This window comes from Phoca vitulina, unplaced genomic scaffold (assembly GCF_004348235.1).
Source record: "Phoca vitulina isolate PV1807 unplaced genomic scaffold, GSC_HSeal_1.0 scaffold29, whole genome shotgun sequence".
In the NCBI taxonomy this organism is placed as follows: Eukaryota; Metazoa; Chordata; class Mammalia; order Carnivora; family Phocidae; genus Phoca; species Phoca vitulina.
The window spans coordinates 4,064,504-4,087,909 of NW_022589732.1; the positions used below are offsets into that span (position 1 = coordinate 4,064,504).

Consider the following 23,406-nt stretch of genomic DNA (forward strand, 5'->3'; position numbering starts at 1 on the left):
AGAGTACATACAGCTTTCTTCTCTGTAATTATAATATACTTGCATAGGCATTTCCAGGGCCAGCCAACAAACTTATTATACATAAATATTATCAAACTATAATTTAAATCCATTTAATCATATAATCTTACAGAATAATTAAACCTGTTTTTTTTTTTTAAATGAGAGACACACTGAACTAATTCAGCCTCATTTTGCTGAAGCCTGAATTATTTTCAATTCAAATAACTCCTCAAACTGTTATTTAGGGTGCTAAAATGTGATGTTTTTCTAATTAATCCAAATTGACAATAAAATTGTTAAACATTCTCTGTTTAATAATGTGCTACTGTAGCTAATAGTTTGCTACAGTTAAATAAATACTTGTTTGAAAATCTGCAATGTTAATGCCAATTCTAAACGCTACAATTAGAGAGCCAGCCTGAGGAAAAAGCAAATAACCACAAAATTATCCAAACAGAGGCACAGCTAAATAGTCGTGTACCTTATTCTTATAAACCCAGTATAGAGTATTATTTTGGTGAGACTTGTAAATGTTAATTTAAAAGATAATGATAAAAATATTAAAGACAAACTTTTAAATTTTGCTTTTTTACTTAATTTCTGCCTGTAGGTAAATAAAATGACCAACAGAGGGTGCCAATCAACCACTTTGTTGCTCAAAAATCTGTATTAAAATTGACTAAGTACAGATTATCCTATTTTATATTATTCAATATGGGAATTTAAAATAGCATTTATTTGCCAAAATTAACAAGGTATAATTAGAAATTAAACAATTATGAAAGTATTTTATATTTTCTTAATGAAGTACTAAGAGAATTCTAACTGGGATTCTATTATTTGGAAGCAGGTTATAAAATCCTTCATCTCTTATGCAAATATGTGAAAACTATGACATTCAGAAGTGCTTAATGTGGAATTTAAAACATCTTAAATTATGTGGTATAAAATTAATAACTTTCTAAGTATCTTAAATTGGGAAGATGAGGTTTCTATTTCAAACCTTGACATAACAAACTCAATCAACACCAAATAATATAAAGTTTAAAAAATAAAGTCAGCAATGTTTTTAATATACCATGTTTTATTGTAGAAATACCAGGAGTACACAATTTTCACTTGCCATCTATACTTTTTCTTTTTTCAGTTTATTAGTGTTTAAGCAATATATTAGGCAACTGGATTATAAGAAACTGGTTAGTGTGGCATTATTAAAATCAAAATTACATTGAATGATATACATAATTAGGCGCTACAAATGACTTTGACTAATAGTATTTTTACAAAACCAAATAAAGTATTTCAGAAGTTAAGACGAGATACATTCGCAGGATGGGATAGGAGAGAATATTATTGCTAGAATGTAAGCTCTGTAAGGATTTCTTTCATCTATTTTGTTCACTGCTGAGTCACCAGTACCTGGTATACATCTTAATACCTTCTAAGACAATAAATGTTTAGTGAATACTGAATGAAGTGAAATATATGTGGCCATTTTGATGGAGGAGGGAGTATTTAGTAGATTCAGTCTGAATCTTTGGTCTGATTCTTACCATCAGTAACTAGTTATGCTAAAGAGTTGCTGTTAACCTCTTAGCCTCAGCATCATCATCTGTAAAATAGGAGAAATATCTACTTACCTCATAGGTACTGAATGAAATAATATTTTAAATGTATTCTATGTTATTCTTAGATATGTTACACAAATACAAGGATTACTTTGTATTTATATTTTTGGCCTCAGTATTTAACTTGGAGCTCATGTGGAAAAGGCACTAAAACATTTGTTAAAGTGAGCAGAGTATGGGGACACCTGGGTGGCTCAATCGGTTAATCGTCTGCCTTTGGCTCCGGTCATGATCCTGGGGTCCTGGGATCAAGTCCCACATCAGGCTCCTTGCTCAGTGGGGAACCTGCTTCTCCCTCTGCCTGCTCTGCCTGCCGCCCCCTCTGCTTGTGCTCTCTCTCTCTGACAAATAAATAAAATCTTAAAAAAAAAAAGTGATCAGAGTATGACTTCCCAGTTCCTGTAAGATAATGGTAGCTAAATCTGAATTTCTTCAGGTATCTTACAAAAGCTTTCAGATCAACAAGGAAAGCAAATAAAATCACCTATGGCCCACACTTTACAGCATAACTACAAAACAGAGACTAAACAAACTACAATTTACATATAAGTGGGGAAACTGACAACTGAAACCATCAAAGCCAGCTCCTGGAGGTCAGGTACCCATTGCAAAACACAATATCAACTTATGATCTCTCCTAGAAGAAAAGACAATGGTTATAAGACCTGATGGATACCATAGCACTGGCTCCTAGAGAGTTGAAAGGGACTCCAAAAGAATTCTGGTTCAGAAATTATTAGTCTTATGGAGAAGAAAGACACACAGTGAAACAGGTATCCTTTAAAGGTTTGACCATGAAAAAGAAGAAGAAGAAGAAGAAGAAGAAAGCAATTGAAGTTAAAAGCCTTAAAAAACAAAATACTATAAAAAAATCAGGAAACCAACTAACCAACATCTCAAAGGCATCATTTATTAAAGAGACTGCTCTCACTTGGCCATAAATCATCACTTGGCCCAGGAAAACTCTACATCCTGCATATTTAACTAGGGACGAAAAAAAAAAAAAAAAAAGGACCCAAACATCCATAGAAAGCTATGATAAAACGAAAATAGAAGGAGTCAAAATGCTTCAGCTGATAAAAATACTCCATGAACCACTCTCCAAAAAATACAAAGTAACAAAAACATGATATTCCAAAATGAATTAAGTGCAATTAAATAAGCTATTACAAATATGAAGAAGTGAGGAATTTGAAATCTTTATATCTCAGACTAATAAAGGATAAACAATAGGTAAATATACAAAAAAAAAAAATGAGAGTAAGAACAGGAAAGAAATTGGAAAAAGGAAAATAAAATCATTTCTGAAATGAAGAGTAAAATACCAAGTGCCCAAGGATGAAGACATAAAACTGAAAGTACATTAAGGGACATAGTGGATGAGAATGAAAAGAGCCAAAAGACAAAACTGAGATAAAGATTTTTAAAAACATCAAAGAGAAAGTGATAGACATAGAAGACAGGCAAAGAAGATCCAACTTATGTGTAATTGGAGTCTTTGACTAATAAAAACAAAATAATGAGACAATTAATGCTTTATTCTAGAGGCTTTAACTCCAGGAAAACTGTCTGAAAATAAAAGAACTGAATCTACATACTGAAAGAGTCTTAAGCGAGCCAAAATGCTCAGCCTTTAAACATACCCCAATAAAATTATCTGACTTTAAGACAGTGAAAAGTATTTTCAGCCTCTAGACAAAAAGACCAGGTCATTTACAAAGGAAAGAAAATTAGACATTAGATTTCCTGATAAGACAACAGAGGAGCGTGGTTTTTAAGAAACTCCAGGAAAGAAGCACTGGCCAAGTATTTTGTATACAGCCAAGCTGTGCTTTTAAGTTCAAACACTAAAGAAAGGCACTTTAAACATAAAAGAATGTGAAGAAAGCTATACTCACATTGAAAAATCTACTAGATCATAACCTTTCTCCAAATAAGAGATGATTTTGGAAAGTACAAAAGGACAGGTAGTGAACGTTATACATATTTAAGAGTAGATCAAAGACTAAAAAAAAGGTGAGAGACAAGTATAAGATTAGCATGTGAATAGTATCTACTCAACCAAAGGAGAAGACAGCCTAGAAAATAATAATAATAAACCAAAATAAAATAGAAAGATAGAGAAGGAAATAAATGGGAAAATAAGTTCATTGATCTCCCCACAGATGATAAGTGAAAACAAAATGATATCTTTTAAAGTAAAAAACAAAATAGTAAAAGCCTAAGTCAGGGGGAAAAAAGAGCTTAAGTCATTATATAAAAATTTTTTTTAATATGAAGTTCCAGTAACTACTATAACCAGTAAAACTCTTCTTAAATTAAAAAAAAATTAAAAAGAGCAGAACAAACCAAATACCAGAAGACAAACCACAATTATAATACACATAAGTTAACATAACATAAAAGAATATGACAAAGCTAAAATCAAGTATATCAGTAATATAAATGTAAATAGGCTTAAACCCCCTAGTTAAAGGATTTTCAGATATGCTCATAACGTAAAACCCAACTCTGGGATGAACACAGGAAACACACCTCCAACAAAGTGATTCATAAAGGCTAACATAAAGAGATGGGCAAAGATAAATCAAACAAATGCAAACACTAAGAAAGCTTGCGGTTATGATCTTCTTGTTAACAGGCAACCCCAGAATTCAAGTCTAAAAAAGCACTATGAGACAACAGCAACAAAAGGACACTTTATAATACTAAAGGCTGCAATTGACAATATGTATGTAACAAGTGCAAAGATACCAAATGTTTCATAAAACAGAAAGTATCAAATATAAAAGGGGTAAGACAGAAAAACCTTAATAACAAAAATCTCAACCTATCTTTCAGTCCAAGATAGTTCAAGTGGTCAAAAAATAAGACTATAGAAGACTTTATTTTTTTTTAAGATTTTATTTATTTGAGAGAGAGAGTTAGTGAGAGAGAGAGAGAGAGCATAGCTGGGGGAGAGGCAGAGGGAGAGAGAGAGAAGCAGGCTCCCTGAGATCAGGGAGCCCGATGCGGGGCTCGATCCCAGGACCCTGGTATCATGACCTGAGCTGAAGGCAGACACTTAACCAATTGAACCACTCGGGTGCCCCTATAGAAGACTTTAAAAACAATCAATAACATAGATCTTTTGAACATTAAACTTTGTATCATGGTAAAAAGAAATATAACTTTAAAAGCCCATGAAAGTTATGAAAATTGACTATATTAAGTCAGAAAGAAAATTACAAAATATTCCTTAAAGTAGAATTAAAAAAAATCTGTTTGATCAAGATATAAAATGAATTCCTCTTTGGTAATGTCCAAGTACCTCATATTAGAAAAATTCTACCTCTCCCTCTTCTGTTTCCCATAGAAAACAACATAAAATCCAGAAAAACTACTTAAAAAACAACTAACTGAAAGGACTGGCAAGCAACCAAAAGTAAGAAATTAGAGAAGAGTCAACACTACAAAGGAGTGGCACCATGGTATAGTCATACAATGGAATACTACTTATCAATAAAGAGGAGCAAATCACTAGTTACATAATGAATCTTAAAAGTATTATGCTGAAGGAAAAAACAGAGTACATACTAGACAATTCCATTTATATTAAGCTCTGGAACAGGCAAAACCTATGGTGGAAAAAAAAATCAGTTAACAATGCTTGCCTCTTAGAGTGGGGGGCAGAGGTAGGTACTACTAATTGAGAGTTGGAGAAAAAGAAACAGGAAGTATCCAAGAAGTATCATTTATTCCAAGGGTAAAAAAAAAGAAAAAAAGGCAAATTCAAATTGAAACAATAGATGACTCTGTTTATGAAACTGATAACATAACCATTCAGAAAGAAAAAGATAATTTTTAAGTAACTTTTAATCATGGTCTCCTGCCTGTCCACAGGAATGTATACATGTTTGCATGTACATAGACACACACACACACAATGAACTTTCTTTGAATTACATCACAAAAAATAAGATGAATTGATGGATAAACAGAAGGATGAATTTAGAATAAAGCAAATATAGTTAAAATATTAATTGTAGAATCTAGGTGGTGGGTATATGAGTCTTCATTGTACAGTTCTTTTAACCTTTTTGTATGTTGGAAAATTTCATAATTTCTGTATGTTGGAAAAGAACTGCAAAGAAATCCTGAACTTGTCTATGCCTATGATTACTGTCAGTAATCATATTAATACCAAAATTATGAAACTACTTTACATAATCATATAATTAAACAAATAAGGAAAAAGATTACTGTTACTAGGACTTAAGGTTTTCAGAATAAGTAAAAAGATAAATATAAAATAATTCAAGAAAACAAAAACCTACAAATATCAATTTAAACTCACAATTTTAAAAAAAATCTCTCCCATAGCTATGTCTACTAAAAAGATTTAAAATCAGTGATCCCCAGTAACAATGGGCACACCCAGTGCCCAGATCTTGATTTCAAAATACCATTTGCCAGTGAAGGTAACCAGGACCCATTAGATAAATGGCTGATTCTAGGTGTGAGGCACAGAAAATACAAGGCAAGCCTAGGTCATCTTTTTGTGCTAGAAAGTAAGAAAGTTCTTAAGGACTAATAAAGGCAAGTCAAAAGAATAAAAATGTCAGTCTGAAGGAACTTCCATCAAACAAATTTGAGACAATTTATCTATCAAAAGACTAATGACTATAAATGATAACACACTGAATAACATTCCATGAATCTATGGAGAGAGAATGGAGAGCAATGCCCTTCCTTAAAGAAGATTCACTACAAAGTGTAGAAAAAATAATAGGGTTAGATAATCACTATTTGCAAACCCCATTATAATAATGTAGGTGAGGATCATAAATGTATATAACCACTAAGTGAAAGCTAGTTAGATAACAGAATATTCTCCTAGTCCCAATATAATGTCCCAAAGATTACTTAGGAATTGCAAAGGAAAAACCATTATATTACAAAGGAGAAATCAGGCAACTGCCATCCAAACCAAGGGATCAAACTGCAGCACACAGAGTGGTAAATCCCATCACATTCACATCGACAGCACAGATCCTACCCAACCTCCCCTCAAAAGATTCTAGCCAAAAAAATATTTAACCTGAGTCTTATGAATAAGCCTTTAAACCCAAATTCCAGATACAGCAAAAACAGAAAATAGGAGAAAAGTTTCAATGATACTATAAAGAGCTAATTAAATAAATGGAAAATGCAGGATATTTTTAAAGGCTATTTTTTTTAAAGTGTAGACTCTGCAAAGCATTAATGGCAAGAAGTCTTTATAAAAAATAAAATGATTAAAAGAAAATAAAGAGTCATAACCAAATGTACTACATGAACTTTGATTGAGTTCTGGTTTGGGAAAAACAACTATAAAGGATTTTCTTTTAACAACTAGCTGAAAGTGAATTCAGACTGAATATTAGATGATTACTATGGAATTATTGTTAATATTTTACATATGATAATCATATTTTGGCTATGTAGCAGAATGCTTGTTTTTAGAACCATTGAGATGTACATGCCATGTTGTCTGCAAATTATTTTCAAATGGATCAATACAAAAAAAGAAAAATGTATGTGTGTGCATGTGTGTGTACATATAATACAAAGACAGAAGGGAGAACAGATGAACCTATACACTATTAACTGGTCCATCTAGGTAGAGAATATATTATTCTTAAAATTTTTATCATACTATTCTTACTATTTTTTTACATATGAAAATTCCATAATAAAAAGTTGACTAAAAAACTGAACAAAGTAGGGAATAATACTTGACAACATTTAACACAGCAAGTGTAGAGGACAACAAAAGTCAGAACTTAAGAATACGCATGAAGGTGACAAAAAGAATGCTGGGAAGTTTAAGAAGAGGTTTATATCTCTCAGTTTATAATGTGACATTTGCAAACACCTTAGCACAATTACCTGGCACCTAGCAGGCTGTCCGTTAACCCCCATTAACTTCCTCCAGGGTGAGGAGTCCTCAGGCTTTTGGGTCATCTGGGTTCATGTCCTAGCCACGTAGTCACTGTGTGTCCTTTGAAACAGTTATCTAATATTGCAAAGTCCCATTTGCCAAGTCTTTAATAGAGGTTTATACCTCTCTCAGTTTATAACGTGATATTTGTGCACACCTTAACATAGTATCTGGCACCTGGAAATCTGTCAGTTAACAACTGTTCACTTGCCAGCTAGCCTTCTAAACTTTCCTGAATCTTGCTTCCCCCTTGCTTTTCAACTTTTGGCTTCATCTTGATCCTCAACAAAACACAGCTCATCACTGCTCTTAAATAATCCATGGTCATCTTTCATTCACCCTGAGCTTTTATTTTGCTATTTTTCTTTCTTGAAATACTGCTTCTCTCTCTGCCTGCCACTCCCCCTGCTTGTGTTCCCTCTCTCACTGTGTTTCTCTCTGTCAAATAAATAAATAAAATCTTTAAAAAAAAAAAAATTACAATTTCCAGTTATATTTGATCAGTGCAGAGCATATCTGCACATGACAAAATGCAATTGTAAACAAAAGAATTCATAGGGAATATTCAGATTTCTTTAAAGAAATAATTTTATAGTTAAGGGAGACAATTTTTTATAGGAATTATGAACAAATATATGTTAGTGCAAAGCTATTTTCATCTAATGAAGATAATCCCTAAAGAAACTGAAAATCATACACATTTCCAGTTGAGAGTCCCAAATATTTTTTCCTATCTTTTTTCTATCAATCCAATAAGGATTAAGTTTATTTAACATTTTTATAAATCAGTAACTTTAGAAAAGTCATACTACCAAATTAGGAAAACGGTCAATTCACAATTCACTAAAAATATGTAAAGAACATAAATGTGGAGAACAGGTAGGATTCCCAGAGGAGTATTTCATGTAACTGGGAGAGATGATGTAATAGCAAGGGTTTAGTCCCACCCTGTACTTAACCAGTGCTTCTCAAATTCTTCCACTGAAACAGCCCCCCCCGACAAAATGTCCGTAAAAAGGATGGAGAGGGGAGAACATATATCTCTGTGCGTAGAATAATTCAAATTATACCACAGTTCCAAATTTCTCATGTCTTACCCTAAAAATTCATGGTTATAAAGAAGATATGCCATATTTATCATGGCTTTTTGTATCTCCTGACACATAATCACGTACTCTCAGTGATATATGTGACCCAGTTTGAGAGGCACTGACTTAAACCAAGGTATGTCCATCTAAAAAAATATTTTCCTAAATTATGACACAAGAATAATTTCATTTTATAATGTCAGGGATAAATAATAATGAAAATTATTTGACATTTGTTGAATAACAATTATGTAGAAAGTATTAGATTAGGTTTTTAATATAATCTTAGTTTTAAAAATGTAAATATTATCTTGCCAACCGTAATGAAGGAACTGAGGCCAAAGAGATTAAATAGCTATCCAAAAGCAGTACAGCGAATAAATATTAGTTACTTCGTACACAAGTCTTTATTATATCACAATCTCATCAACATTTTATTTTTACAAAAATCTTTTTCTGTAACCTGTGTTTTTATCTTATGTATCTACTTAGTGGAGGTGTACTGTGAACAGCACAATGGCCACTAAGATATAAAAAGAAATTCTTCACTAGTGCTAGAGCTTTAAGACTGATCAACAATGGGTGATGTAAGACCATTTATATTAGAAAAGAGACCAACAAAGTTGAGTCAATTCTTACGTTCAAGAAGACTTGGCATTATGAAGCACTGGGTGTTATATGCAAACAATGAATCAATGGAACACTACATCAAAAAAAATAAAATAAAATAAAAATAAAAAATAATAAAAGTCAAAAAAAATTTAAGAAAGAAAAAAGGGGATAGATGGATCAGTACAGCAAAATATTGAAAGTTATTTAACCTAAGGATGGATATATGGGTGTTACTCACTCAACAGTCTCTTCTTTTGCGCATGTTTGAAAACTTTGATGATAAAAAGTTGAAATAAAAAAAAAGACTTGGCATTGTAAATGGGATAGGATGTAAATTTTATTTACAAATAAATCCTAGACCTGATCCAAAATGGCAGCACAGAGTAACCGAGAGAACAAGGACCAGAAGGTACTCAGCAAATCCTAAGCAACCTCTCGTTAGCATCTGTCACTAGCCAGTGACATGTCCTTGAGTAAGTTGCTTGCCTCTCTAGGACTTATGTTCACCATATGAAAGGACTGTGCATTTCAATTTCTACACTTAAGTGTCCATTACTCTCAGCTAGCACCTCTTTATTAGCATTTTTAAGCAATGTTTTTAATTCACATTTCTATATACTCAACTATCAGTCTTGGTCCTTTTTTTTTTTGAAGATTTATTTATTTACCATTTGAGAGAGAGAGAGTGAGCTTGTGGGGAGAGGAGCAGACCGAGAGGGAGAGAATCTCAAGCAGACTCCCATTGAGTGTGGAGCCCGAGACGATGCTCACTCTCACAACCTTGAGATCCTAACCTAAACTGAAATCAAGAGTCAGAGGCTTAACCGACTAAGCCACCCAGGGGCCCTAGTCTTGGTCCTTTTTAAAATATTCCCTCAATTCTTGCTTCTTAACCATCTTATAATCTGGAACACAACAAAACTGCCTAGTGAAAACTGCTAATAATATTAAGTTTACTCTGGGTTCTACTGCCAAAATGTTTATAATATCAGAGACTACTTTGGTATATTTATTTTTTAAAAGCTTTTGTGACTTGATAATTGACATTAAAATTAAATTATATTGTGTTCTTATTCAAATACTTGAGTGCATTAAAAGCCATAAGAAAACTATGCTACTAACCATCTTCCAGTTTGATTTGCAACCTGTTCTTCTAATTTCTGTAGCTCCGATGTGTAAGCCATTATTCGAGCATTGCATACCATGAGATTCTTAACTGCATGCAAGATCTGGTCTTTCTGAGTGCTCAGAGAAAGGAGCTTCCATATTCCTTCTCGCATTCGAATTTCTAAATCTATTTTTTCTTGAATGCTGCAATCCTTAAAAAAAAAGAGAGAAAATATTCTTAAAAGATAGCAAAAATTCAAAATTATAACATTTATTTTTACCCCAATAGATGGAAAATGTACTAGACATCATTTTAATGTTATAACATATTGAGAAAGTAACAAAGTTTTAATGTATAATAGCACAAAAGATATAGCTATTTGAAAATGCTCTTTGCAAACCTTAATTTCTTATTTTATTAGGAAGTCTTTACAATCTAGTGGAGAAACAGAACAGAAACAAGGGTGAGAAACATTACATATTCTTAGCATAATTTCACGAGGTTGGATAATGTCCCCCAAATATTCCTGTCCTCCCAGAACTGCAGAATGTGACCTTATTTGAATATAGGGTTTTGCAGATATAATTAGCTAAGATGAGGTCATACTGTAGTATGGGCCCAAACCCAATGGCTGGTGTCCTTATAGGAAAGCACATGAAGAAAGAGACACACACACAGAGAACTACATGCAAAGACTAAAACAGAGATGGGAGTAATGAGTCTACAAGCCAAGGACCACCAAGCAACCACCAGAAGCTGGAAAAGGCAAGGGAAGATTTCTTCCCACAGCCCTTAGCAGGAATATGGGCCTGCCAGTAGGTACCTTGATTTCATACTTCTGATCCCAGAACAATGAGAGAATAAACTTCTACTGTCTAAAGTCACCCAGTTTTGGTAATTTGTTATAGGACAACCTCAGGAAACTAATACAATAATATAGTAACTAATGTAAACAATATAGCACATGCATATATTATATAGTTGTATTGTGGAATGGCAAGATGTGGTTGATGACTAACCAAGGAAAAATTTTCTAAAGGAGAAGATGCTGGAAAAGGGACTAAGGTTTAGCGGCTGTGGTAAGCAATGTAAATAAAATCTCAGAAGCAAGAGTGAAAACACTGTGCCCAGAAAATGTCAGAAGCTTTAGCTATCAGATGGAACAGAGATTTAGAATACATTTTTGGATATGTTTACTTTAGTTTTAAGGGTCATCATGAAACTACTAAATCACTTTAGTACTGAAAGTCTTTTATTCCATACAATGATCTTGTAATGGCCTGGTTCTATATACAAGTTACACATGTAACATTAAAATTCTATAAACTGCAATATACTATTGATCTAATTCACACTGGCTTTTTAAAAAATTAAAAATCATTGGATACTCTTTACTATACTACAAACATAATAATGCTCCAGTATGTCTATTTCTAAAAGTAAAGTGACCATCCTGGCTTCTGTGGTAAAAAATGAATGTTATAATTTACCTTTTAATTAGATCAAAATCTGTATCAAAAAATGTAAATGGAATCTAATAACAGAAGTTCCAGATATTAAAAAGACAATCTTTTCAAAAGTAAAACCTAAAAGTTAGGAGGGCAAGTCTATGAAAATAACCCTAAAAGAGAAGTTGCAGTAGATGATTTAACTTGACTATCCAAATCAATCAAATGCACTATTCATAAGCAGAAAAACAGATCTGTTTAATGACTTTCTGTAATTACATCATGTAATTACCACAAAAAAACCTTCTTTAGTAGTAGAACTCAAAACTGGTATACTATATAAATGTAGTTGTTTGCTGGTTTTCCTTCTTTACACAAGGCTGAACTTCAACAATTCTGTTTCATCTTTTTATGACTTTGTCAGTCCCAAAGTAAATTCTTCTTTAATGTAATTAATAATTAATTATAAGAATTATCTATGTGACCCATATGTCTATAGAAATAAGCTCTGGCAGACTGGTTAGTATTGGAGAATGCATGCAGGAAACAACGTGAAACCAAGATGAATAGCTTTACCCCACAACTCAAATATAAACAAATACCATCTGCTGCCATTAAATTCAATTTTGCTTTTTAAATGTTACTGTGAGGCAGCCAGTTGAACCAGCGCAGCGGTTCTTAAAGCTGGCTGCACATTAGAATGTGGGGAAGGGCCTTATAAAAGTACCTAAGTTAAGACTCACCCCAAAACAATTAGACTCTCGGGAGGTGGAGCCTGAGTTTTTGTTTTTGTTTTGTTTTGTTTTTTTAAAGATTTTATTTATTCATTTGAGACACAGAGATACAGAGACAGAGAGAGAGCATGAGCAGGGAGAGAGGCAGAGGGAGAGGGAGAAGCAGGCTCCTCGCTGAGCCAGGAGCCCGATGTGGGGCTCGATCCCAGGACTCTGGGATCATGACCTGAGCCGAAGGCAGACGCTTAACAACTGAGCCACCCAGGCGCCCCGAGTCTGAGTTTTTGTTGCTGCTGTTTTTTTTAAGTTCTTCTGGTGATTCAATGTACAGCCAGGGTAGAGATCCACTGCTGTAGTACTTGAAATTCCATAGCAATCTGGAAAGTTGCAACAACCTCAAGGAACCAGCAGGTGGCCACAAACACATTAAAGAATCAGTTTGGGCTTCTAAGGTTTCCCTCTTATAAATGAAGATTATCTTCTCTTCATCACTTATTGATAGACTATAAAACTATAGAGGCTTGGGAAATAGTGCAGAAATGAAATGCAAAGTTAGGGCTTCTTTTTTTAAATCCCCTTATTTGTAAGGTTAAATGTTCATTAAGGAAATGAGATATATCTAACATATTAACATTAGAATTCTATCCTTTAGAGCAGGGATTAGCAAACTATAGCCCAGTCAATGCTTGTCTTTTTGTAAATAAACTTGTACTGGGGCACAGTCACGCCCATTTGTATTATCTAAGGCTACTTTCAAACTACATTGGCAGAGGTGAGTAATTTCAAATAAGACCACGTGGCCCACAAAGCTGAAAATATTTACCTACCTGTTCTTTTACAGAAAGAGTTTGCTGATCCATGGGACGCCTGGGTGGCTCAGTTGGTTAAGCAACTGCCTTCGGCTCAGGTCATGATCCTGGAGTCCCGGGATCGAGTCCCACATCGGGCTCCCTGCTCGGCAGGAAGTCTGCTTCTCCCTCTGACCCTCCCCCCTCTCATGCTCTCTCTCTCTCATTCTCTCTCTCAAATAAATAAATAAAAATATTAAAAAAAAAAAAAAAAAAAAAGAAATACAAATGGTCAATTTTAAAAAAAAAAAAAAAAAAAGAAAGAGTTTGCTGATCCCTAACCCAGCCAAATTAACATTCATAGTAAACTAGCTTACCTCTCCTATTCTACAGTGAGCGGATGTGGATCTGGGAGGGCTGACGTGAGTGGCATGAATTGTTAAGTGTATGTATGCTTTCGAATGTACTGAGGTTTAAAAAAAAAAGAGAGAGAGCTGTGGTGTCAGCTAGTTTTGTGTTCCCCATGCAACTTTAGTACACATCTATACTTCACACACAGAGAAAAACCTCTCTAGTCAAGTGCTATTACTCCAGCCAAGAAAGTCTTTATGGAGTCAAAGAAGTTAATTTTAGTTAGTAAGGGGTGCAAAGTGCTCCTGTGGTAAGAGTTGATGTGCTATCCACAGTGAGAACAATGATCCTGTAATGAGGGCACAGACTGAGTGCTCAAGGATGATGCTTACTCAACCTCAAAGTGGAACAGGAGGAAGTTAAAATCCCTACTGCCGCTGCCTCAATCATAATGGCAGAGTTGAGACTGAGTAGGACCCCAGACAAAAGCATATACCCATCCCTCTTAGAAGTGTCTGAAAGCAAGTCTCCAGAAAGCAAAGAATGGGGGGAAAACCCTCCTCTTGCCATTTCTTCTTCAATTTTCTAAATCAGAGCTTCCTTGTAATCAAGTCAAATGAAGCTTATGACACTGTCCTGATCATGTAGGTATCTAAAGTCAGGCTAATAAAAATAGACAGGGCAAGGCTAAAAATGAAATAGGGAAAGGACTTAAAAGTGCAATTGTAAATTATGTAGAAAACAGAAAGATACTGGGTTTGAAGAGTTAGAACGGGACAAAGGAAGCGCAAAGAAAATGGCCTTAGTTTTGAAATTAAGCACGGACTTTAAAAAAAAAAAATGAAGTTGGGCTGCTAGTAAGACAACTGTAGTAATCCAGATAGAAACTATCACCCACACAATGGATATAGTTAAACCATGTTTGCTAAGAGACCATGATGAAAAAGACTGCAAAAGAGGATATATAGCATACATCCTTCTTCTAAAAGAAATTGCGTGTTATTTTAAGAATTGTTTATGTACAGAAAAAGTCTGGAAATCGTCAATAGTGGTCATTCTGGGGAACGGTATTAGAGAAAGAATTCTTAAATTCATGTTTCTGTATACGTTTACTTTGCTGAAATGAGATAATGAGACAAGGAAACTGAAGAACTCCATAAAAAATCTCCTTTTTGCTCCTTTTCCTGCTTCTATTCTTGCTAGGACTTGCACCCACACCCCACTTTACATATGCCTTGTAATGCAAATAGAGTATTTCCTCCTTGTAAGGGACAAGGAGTTCATGATTTCTCTAGAACAGATAACATCTAAGGAAGACCCAGATGAGAATGACTGGAGGGATCTACCATATGTGTATTCCAGACCACCAGCGCTAGACATCTAGACACGAAGACACCCCCCACCCCCCAACCCCGGCTCCAAGCAATAACACTTGGGTCCTCCTCTTTGTTCTAACCGGTTCCTGGATGCCTGAGAGGACACATACACCAGACCATCATCCTCAATAAAAACCCCCAGACCCCAAACTAAGACAAGACTCATGCTCCTTGTCTTTCTGAGTTTCCTGGGCATTTGTCTGTATCTGCTCTCTCTATATCTTCAATGAACTTTTTCACCTCCGTGGGCTCATGTGAGATTTCCATCCTGCAGGAAGCTAAGGACCCTCTGGGCTGGTCTTGCGAGACACCCCCCCAAACACACAACAACTGGGTCTTCTGACCCGGCCTGCTGGCATCAATAGCATTACTTCTTGAATTTCATTTTTATTAAGATTTCAAAAGCTTCAGTATTTGTAAGAAAAGGTAGGTGCCCCAACATCTCAGATGAATGGGACAGAAGATGGTAAGAAAAAGAGTTTTCTCTCAAGCACATTCTGAGTGTTGGGTACTATGCTAAGTATTTTAAAGAAGTTCTCAACTCCCAGCAACTTTCTGGAATAACCATCTTACCCATTTTACAACTGTGGAAACCAAGGACTTAGAAAAGACAGACAACTTATTCAAGGTTGTACAACAAGCAGAGTTGGATTTGACCTTAATCTGACTCTAAAGCCAATACTCTATGCTGTGTGTACTCATAGATGACTCCAAGGTTTGAGCAGAGGTGTTTCATAGTGTTACGACCACCCAATAATTTTTGGTCCTATCCTTATTAGATGCCAGGTTCATTAATATCAAAGGAAAAACAGCAAATAAAAATTCAGTTAGTCATGTATAAAATTCTCTTACTGACCCTCAGTAATAGGTTAAAACCTATTACTATTTTGCAGTTTTTATCCAAGATCCGAACAGAAGGAATTCCACAACTTGATTATTTGCTTTTCTTGCTGCCTAAGAAATCACTAAATACTGTACCTTTTCACATGAAAATAATTCAGCCTTGTGTATTTTTAAACATTTATTTTCATTCCATATAGCTAAACTTCTTTCATGACCTTACCCTCTTCTCTCTTTTGTATAATTCCTAAATATTATTGCTGAACACAACAAAATAAATATACTTGAACGACTATACAAACACCTATGTAATACACACAAGAACCTCAACAGATTGCCAATTCACTAGAAATCAAGATTTTGTTAACAATCGGGACAGCCAGGGCGCCTGGGTGGCTGAGTCCTTAAGCATCTGCCTTTGGCTCCTGGAATTGGAGCCCCATATCAGGCTCCCTTTTTCAGCAGAAAATCTGCTTCTCGCTCTCCCATTCCCCCTGCTTGTGTTCCCTCTCTCGCTCTCTCTTTCTCTCTCTGTCAAATAAATAAAATCTTAAAAAAAAAAAAAAAAAAAAAAAACAGAACGATTGGGACAGCCAAAGTACATAACGGATAGGACAGAAAAAGAAGTATTTTACATTAAAATGTTTGAAATTTTTGAAAATACTGGCATAAAACAGCATTACTAATAAAGGAGTTGGACTTTTCTGCATAATGATTCTTAATATCTTACTTTTTCTCAGTGTTATTGAAGATTTACTAACAATGTTGCATCTACTGAGACTTCTAACAAAGAGTAAGTTTCTAAGGAAAGGCTTTGCCAGGTTTCTAAGCAAAGATAATAGGTTGGACCATATAAAATTGCCACTAGTCTACCAATTTTGACCTACAAAACTGGTATTTTCATATGGTTTAATCTATCTCAGAAGTAGGTAAAAGAAGGTGGAGATTAAAACAGAAGTGAAGATCCAGCTTAAAGACATCAGTTTTAAGACTTTAAAATTATGGTTAAGGGGAAAATATAACATTTTAATAACTGATTTCCCTACGAAAAAATGTTGGTCTCTATTAAGTAAAAAAGGTTTCTAACACACATTTTACATGGCGAAATAGCAAACTATCAAGCTTCTTTCTTATCCAATTCAAAAAGAATCCACTATCAAACCAACTTTTTCTAAAGTTCCAAGGTTGCAGTTTGCTCCTCCACCCTGTCCCCTCAAGTTTCTGTCGTGCATAGACAGCGCTCCAGTACTTGTGTTTCCGTCAAATCGAGTAATAAGCAAACTGTCCTCTCCTGGCCTCGAGTGGACGTCTCGGAAATCCCGGGGCCTCCCTTCCCCTGGCATCGCCTACACTGGGGGGTCCAAACCCTGGAGGGTGGCGGGAAGCAGCGGGCAGGTGCGCCCGGAAACGCTCGGCGGAACTCTGGCATCGCTTCCCGATTCGGGTCTGCCTCCTCCATAAGAAATCGGGGGCCGTGGGGGATGAGGAGATTCCCTAGCTCCCTTGGAGCCTCAAAAGTGCGGCCTCCTAGTCCTTCCCTTTGTTTCTGGCCACGGCTGAATAGGAGACGCGGGGTGGGGGTTTCTCGACGACGAGGCACAACGGTGGCCTGAGGACTCGAAGCCGGGCCCTTCCTCACTCACCTGCTGGGCGGGAAGGCCCGCCAGGCGGAGCTCGGGACGCCTCACGGTCTGCCCCTCCATCTCCAGCGCCACAGCCAGGGCCGCCGCCACTCCTCCAAAGGTAAGATTTGAAAAGCCCGCCGCTCGCTGGAGCCGCGGAGGACGCCAACCGCCGTCCCGGCCGTACCAAGTCCGGCCGCGGGGGGAGGGGCGCGGGGGGGCTTGCAGCCGGAGGGCGCACGCGCAGTGGGAGCGCCCCGCGCCCCGGCCTCCCGAGCTGGAAGCGGGCGGGGACCCGAGCTCTCCGTGCCCGCGGAGAAGTGGGGAGCCGAGGGCCGACTTAAGGCAGTGACTGGGGTGTGGGCGGGCTTGGGACGGGAGTGGGCCGGGCGGTGGGGAGAGCGCCGGCCACGGAGCGCACCTGGCCCGGCACAGGGTTTCTGCTGGTGGCGTTCGAGGCACGCCCTTGGCGCTGAGTGCATTTTGCCTGCATCCCAGTGCAGGCTCTCCCTCCACAGCCCTCGAGCTGGCTGCAGTCCCTGCGTTCTTACGGACGACTCAGGGACACACGGTGTCACTAGGAGCCTATGGCCTCATTCCCAGAGAACCAAGGGACACTGCTCCCAGCGCTCTCACACAGCACAGGGTCACTCGGAGACCAGGGCCCTATAACCCCGGCTGGTGAGATACCAAGGTCTTTTCTTTTGTCCCCAGTGTTTCTTTATAATTCCAGAGACCCCACCACACACACCCAAGTAGTCTGTTCTTCTTGCAAAGACTTCTTTCTTGAAAGCAGTTTATTCTTTTCTTGCAAAATACTTATTTCATTACTCCTTCCCCACCAGCATCCAAGGTGATAGCCGAATGACGTATTATTTTCCCAGAGCCCCATTTTTTGCTGTCCCTAAAGACCAATACAAAGACTCTTTTTCAAAAAAAGATTTTATGTATTTATTTGAGAGAGAGAGCGAGAGACAGAGCCGAGCAGGGGGCAGGAGCAGAGGGAGAGAGAAAAGTAGATTCCCCACTGAGCAGGGAGCCCTTTGTGGGGCTTGATCTGTGGACTCGGGACCATACCTGAGCGGGAGGCAGACGCTTCATGGCCTGGGCCACCCAGGCACTCCCCCCAATACAAAGACTCTTTAAAGAGTTTTATTATTAATCATAATGGGAAAGTATGGAATCATTAAAAATAAAAATTGAAGTGCTAAACATTTCAGGCCCTTGTAAGATCCTTATAATCCATTGTCCTGGCCTATCCTGACTTACCCTTGAAAAGGCAACAGGACTCCTCTTTGACTTTTGACATTTCTTTCTCCTAAGTGCAAAATTAACCAAATAACCCTCCCACCATCACCTCATAGAAGGCCTTGGGCACTTTTCCTTCCATAAATTATCCACATTATCCACAAGGCTCTTTTTAAGCAGTTGGTTTGAAGATTTACTTCTGAAAAAATGAAGAGTGCCCATCCTCTCAAATAGGTTATTTGCCTCTTTGAGGCCCTCTGGAAAAGATGATACTAGAAGCTTCCCAGCTAGGAATGACCCTCCCCTTACATTAGGAATGTATGGGTCATTAACAATGACCCATATCCTTACACACAACTATAAAATGTGTATAGCTCAAAATTACCAACACAATGAGTTCACCTCATTCTCTTCAAACACAGATCTGAATTCCAAAGTCATTAGGTACCCTTCCCCCAATGCACACCCCTCTCTTCTGCTTACCACTTTGTGGTATAATTATCCCCTATTCAAAATGAGCTGCATGAGCCTAGTAGAGTACCTGACTCATAAAGGAAATACACACAGGGAGCTCATCATCAGACATATATTATTTCTCATATAACACACACAGCTCTCAGACTCAAACCAAAATACTTATAGAAGCCATCACTTTATGGAAAGAGAGGCAAGCCAACCAATTTTAAATTGGACATGGATGTAGGAATATTTGATGAGTAAATACTAACTGGAGATGCATTTATTTATGATACTTGAGGAGAAGCCATATTTACCTGTGGAATTGACAGTTGCTATTAAAGACCTTTCTCTTTGGAGAAGATATAATGTAGTCCTATCTCTTTTATTATTCATCAAGGGATGTGTCCAGGAAGTGGTTAAGATATAACTATTACCTGGTGATTAAAATACCTCAGAGCAGGAATGCTGTTTCCTTATTTATCCCCAGGTCCCTCCGGGAGTTTCATCAAACATAGGTTTCTCTGGTGTATGTGATGTACATCAAAAGAGATGGAAACTACCAAAAGCTTAAAGATTTCACATGAGTAGTTTGGTTAGCTTGAGAATGAATGAATGGATGGATGAATGAATGAATGAATTTAACAACTCCCAGAAAGTAAAAAGTATGACATTTTACCATCTCAACTGTTTGAAAAATAGCATTTGGTCATCTCTCATTTGAGAGCTAACATCCCACCCTCCTTGGGCTCCCACAGTCTATGGATGCCTACCCAATTGCCCAGGTATAAAAGCTTCAGATGAATTGTGAATGATGGGATTACTGTTCTACCAATATTACTTCCCATTATAAGTTCAACATGCAAGACTAATTATAAGTATTTGTTATCTCTAATATAACAAATAGATAATATTTAATAATTAATAAATATAAAATCAGTATTTGACATAGGACAGCCAATTTAGATAATACTAATAAATGTTAAAGCAAATTTTTCTTCTCTTAATCCCTGCATTCCCCTTTTTAAATCTCTAAAAGGTCAAAAGAAAAGAAAATACTGAACTGGAAATCAGCTCTCTTACATAATAGACCTATTATGTTTAAAAATGTGATCTGCCCCAGAACAGATAACTGTTGTGGTTTCTAATATCCTCCTAGACTCTCTTAAAAAACTCCTATTAAAAAATTCTCTCAATGCTTCCTCTATTCATCTGTTATCTCATAGGCAATGCATTTAAAATGAACTTCATAGACTAGAGCTGTATTTTGAATTATATACAAAAAAAAGAAAAAAAGGAAGAAACAAGTAAAGATGCTAAGCAGAGGTGCAGCATTTGCTTAAATGAATAGGCCATAATCTACAAACACAGAAGCATCATATAATCATAAGGAGGATATGGAATACAGAATCTGAGGACTTATTAGCTCTATGACCTTGGGCAAGCCACTCAGTGTCCTTATCTATAAAACAAGTATAATAATACCTAGCTAGTTTTTTTAAAAGTTGTTGGGAGACTCAAATGAGATAAGATTTGTGAGAGTGCTTTGTAAACTGGTTATCCACAAAAACATGAGACACTGCTACTGTAGGAAGGAAGCATCAGCACCTATGATGGGCCGATGTACAGGACCCACAGAACACTGAGATCTGAATGAGAAAAGCTTATATGAATAGGGTTGAGTATATTCAAGATATACCACCTACCACTGAAAAATAATTAATACCTCGATTATATTACAAAGAAATACAAATCAATAAATATCCAACTGGAAAATAGTCAAATGTTATGGTAGGGATATTGTAGGAGATTAAACCCAAGTGGCAAATAAAATGTGAAAAGTTGCTCAACTTTATTATCAGTTTTAATCTGTAAATTTGCAAATTTGTAATTTACAGGTTAAGACCCTAACAAGGTAATATTTTATAGTTACTAGATTGGTAAATATTAAGAAGTTTGATAATACTAAGGACTGGGGAATTTACAGGTCAAAAGGATATTATACACTGACAGAGGAGATGTAAATTTGTGCAATTTCTTTGGAAAAAATTCAAAACTATCTTGTAAAGTTAAAAATGTATATACCAAGCCATTCCACTCTGAGGTACATATATCCTTAAGGAACTTCTTACAAATGTGTGCCAGCAACATGTTTGTAATAGCAAAAATATAAAACAATCCAAACGTTCATTTCAAGACAATGGATAAAAAAAATTGTGGTGGTGTACCCAATGATATATGTCAGTAAAAATGAGTAAACCATAGATATATGTAACATCATGGCTGAATCTTGGAAATATTGAATAAAAGAATCAGTTGCAGAGGAGTACATAGACTATGTACTTTTTACAAAGCAGAATAAGATATCTAAACAATATTTTGTTTAGGAACACATGTAATAAAAAGCTTATATTTTAAAAGGAAGAGAGTACTAAGAACAAAACTCAGAATAGTGACTATCTCTGGGAGAAAGGCAGGGGGATGGGAGGGAGACAGAGCATACAAACACAAAGCTAATAGTAATGTTTTAGTTCTTAAGCTGGGTAATGGGTTCCCAGGTATTTATTTTAATGTTTACCTAGTAACTTACATATATATTGCATATATTCTTTTGCATACCTCCAACATGTCATAATAGAAATCATTCTAAGGTATTTGAAATGTTCTTGTACAAGTTAAACAATGGTGATAACGTTCGGTCTTTTAAAAGATTCTTACTTGGCAAAATAACAATACATTTTTTGGCTTCCAAAATTTGACTTACGTTTGATTCGTTTCCAGTACATTTCAGTATGTGAAAGTGTGAAAGCACAGCTGTAATGCGCTGGTGCCTATGCCCAGCGAGAGATGAAAACTGGCCATGTGGGTTTATCTGAACACTTCAGAGCCATTGCTTGGGCGCTTGGATGGCAGGAGGTAGGTAGATTTTGCAAAGGATGAGAGGTTTGTCAGCAGGTGGGGATGAAGTGAAGTGCAATTTGAGTAGTTACTGTTAATGTGACCTTTATATTACACATAGGTCTAGAGACATTCAAATGACATTAAAATCAAAGGGCTCCTTACTGAGCAAGAAAATCAACCAGAGGAATTAGTTACATGACTTGAATCTGTGGTCCTCAAACAGTGGCACACAAATCTTTCCAAAGTTTTATAGGCTTGGACAGTGTTAAAGGAATTATTGTTAAGATCTTCAATTTACATTCCCCATCCTAAAGCTGATTACCTAAGGTGCCTGTTGTCTGGGCCTCACATTGATGCCCTTTCACAGTCACCTTCTCCCACTTGTGTTAACCATCCGCACTACAGCATTGCCCCTCGGTATAAAAACCATCTGGGGGCCAAAGGGACAATTAAATTCATTGGTGTTGATGTTGCTACAATCAATGAACCAGGGGCTCAGTTGCTTACATAGCAGAAGTAGACTTGATGTTGAGAACGGTCTCATTCTAGCATTAATATTTGTTCATGGATACATAAACCAATTGGAGGAAAAAAGGGCTCATCTATCTGATTATGAGATTCATTTCCAGGAAAATTTTACTCTCAATCTTTAATATTGATCTGTTATAATTCGTCATATGCTTATTTTGTTATCAATTGTATACTACTAACAATTTTAACAATGCAATCTAAAAGAAAACTCTTGACCGTTAAATCTTATAGTCACATGAAATGTAAAAATGTATAAAATTCCAATTTACGCTTATATGCTTGCTGGAGAGAAGCATGATAGGATGAGCAATGAAGACCTCAAGCATAAAAATATTTTATGTAAGTAGAAAAGTCTGTGGGAAAGTGGAATAAAAATAGAAGTTCAAGTAAAATAGGAACAATGTAAAATTTCTGATTTAGAGATAAAGTGGCTCATGTCTTTTCTAAATGGAAGATGGTGGCTGAGTATCAAATCTTTAACATTTGGGATTCCATTAGATACACTTAGTAAATATAATGATTTAAATTGTACATTGTAATTATTTTCAATACACCAGCTATTACATCCTTTGTAACTATTTAAATATATGCTAAAACATAATAGATGCCACCTTGAAAAATACAGAATTTTTAAAAATTCTTTTCGGAGTTTTGCACTAATATTTTGGAAAACTGCTGATTTAGATCTCTAATAACATTGCACTGCAAAA

At 36.2% G+C, this 23,406-nt stretch overlaps 1 protein-coding gene across 1 annotated transcript in view; it reads right to left on the reverse strand.

The window, feature by feature from the left end:
* RTKN2 (rhotekin 2) overlaps positions 1–17,742 on the reverse strand; it is a 73,222-nt gene extending 55,480 nt beyond the window's left edge. The window contains exons 1-2 of the mRNA XM_032423771.1: positions 17,582–17,742; positions 10,416–10,612 (exon numbers count right to left, since the gene is read on the reverse strand). Coding sequence (XP_032279662.1) covers positions 10,416–10,612; positions 17,582–17,641 — 257 coding nt within the window. The 5' untranslated portion in view covers positions 17,642–17,742. The remainder of the gene's footprint in view (positions 1–10,415; positions 10,613–17,581) is intronic.
* Positions 17,743–23,406: the final 5,664 nt, after the last annotated feature.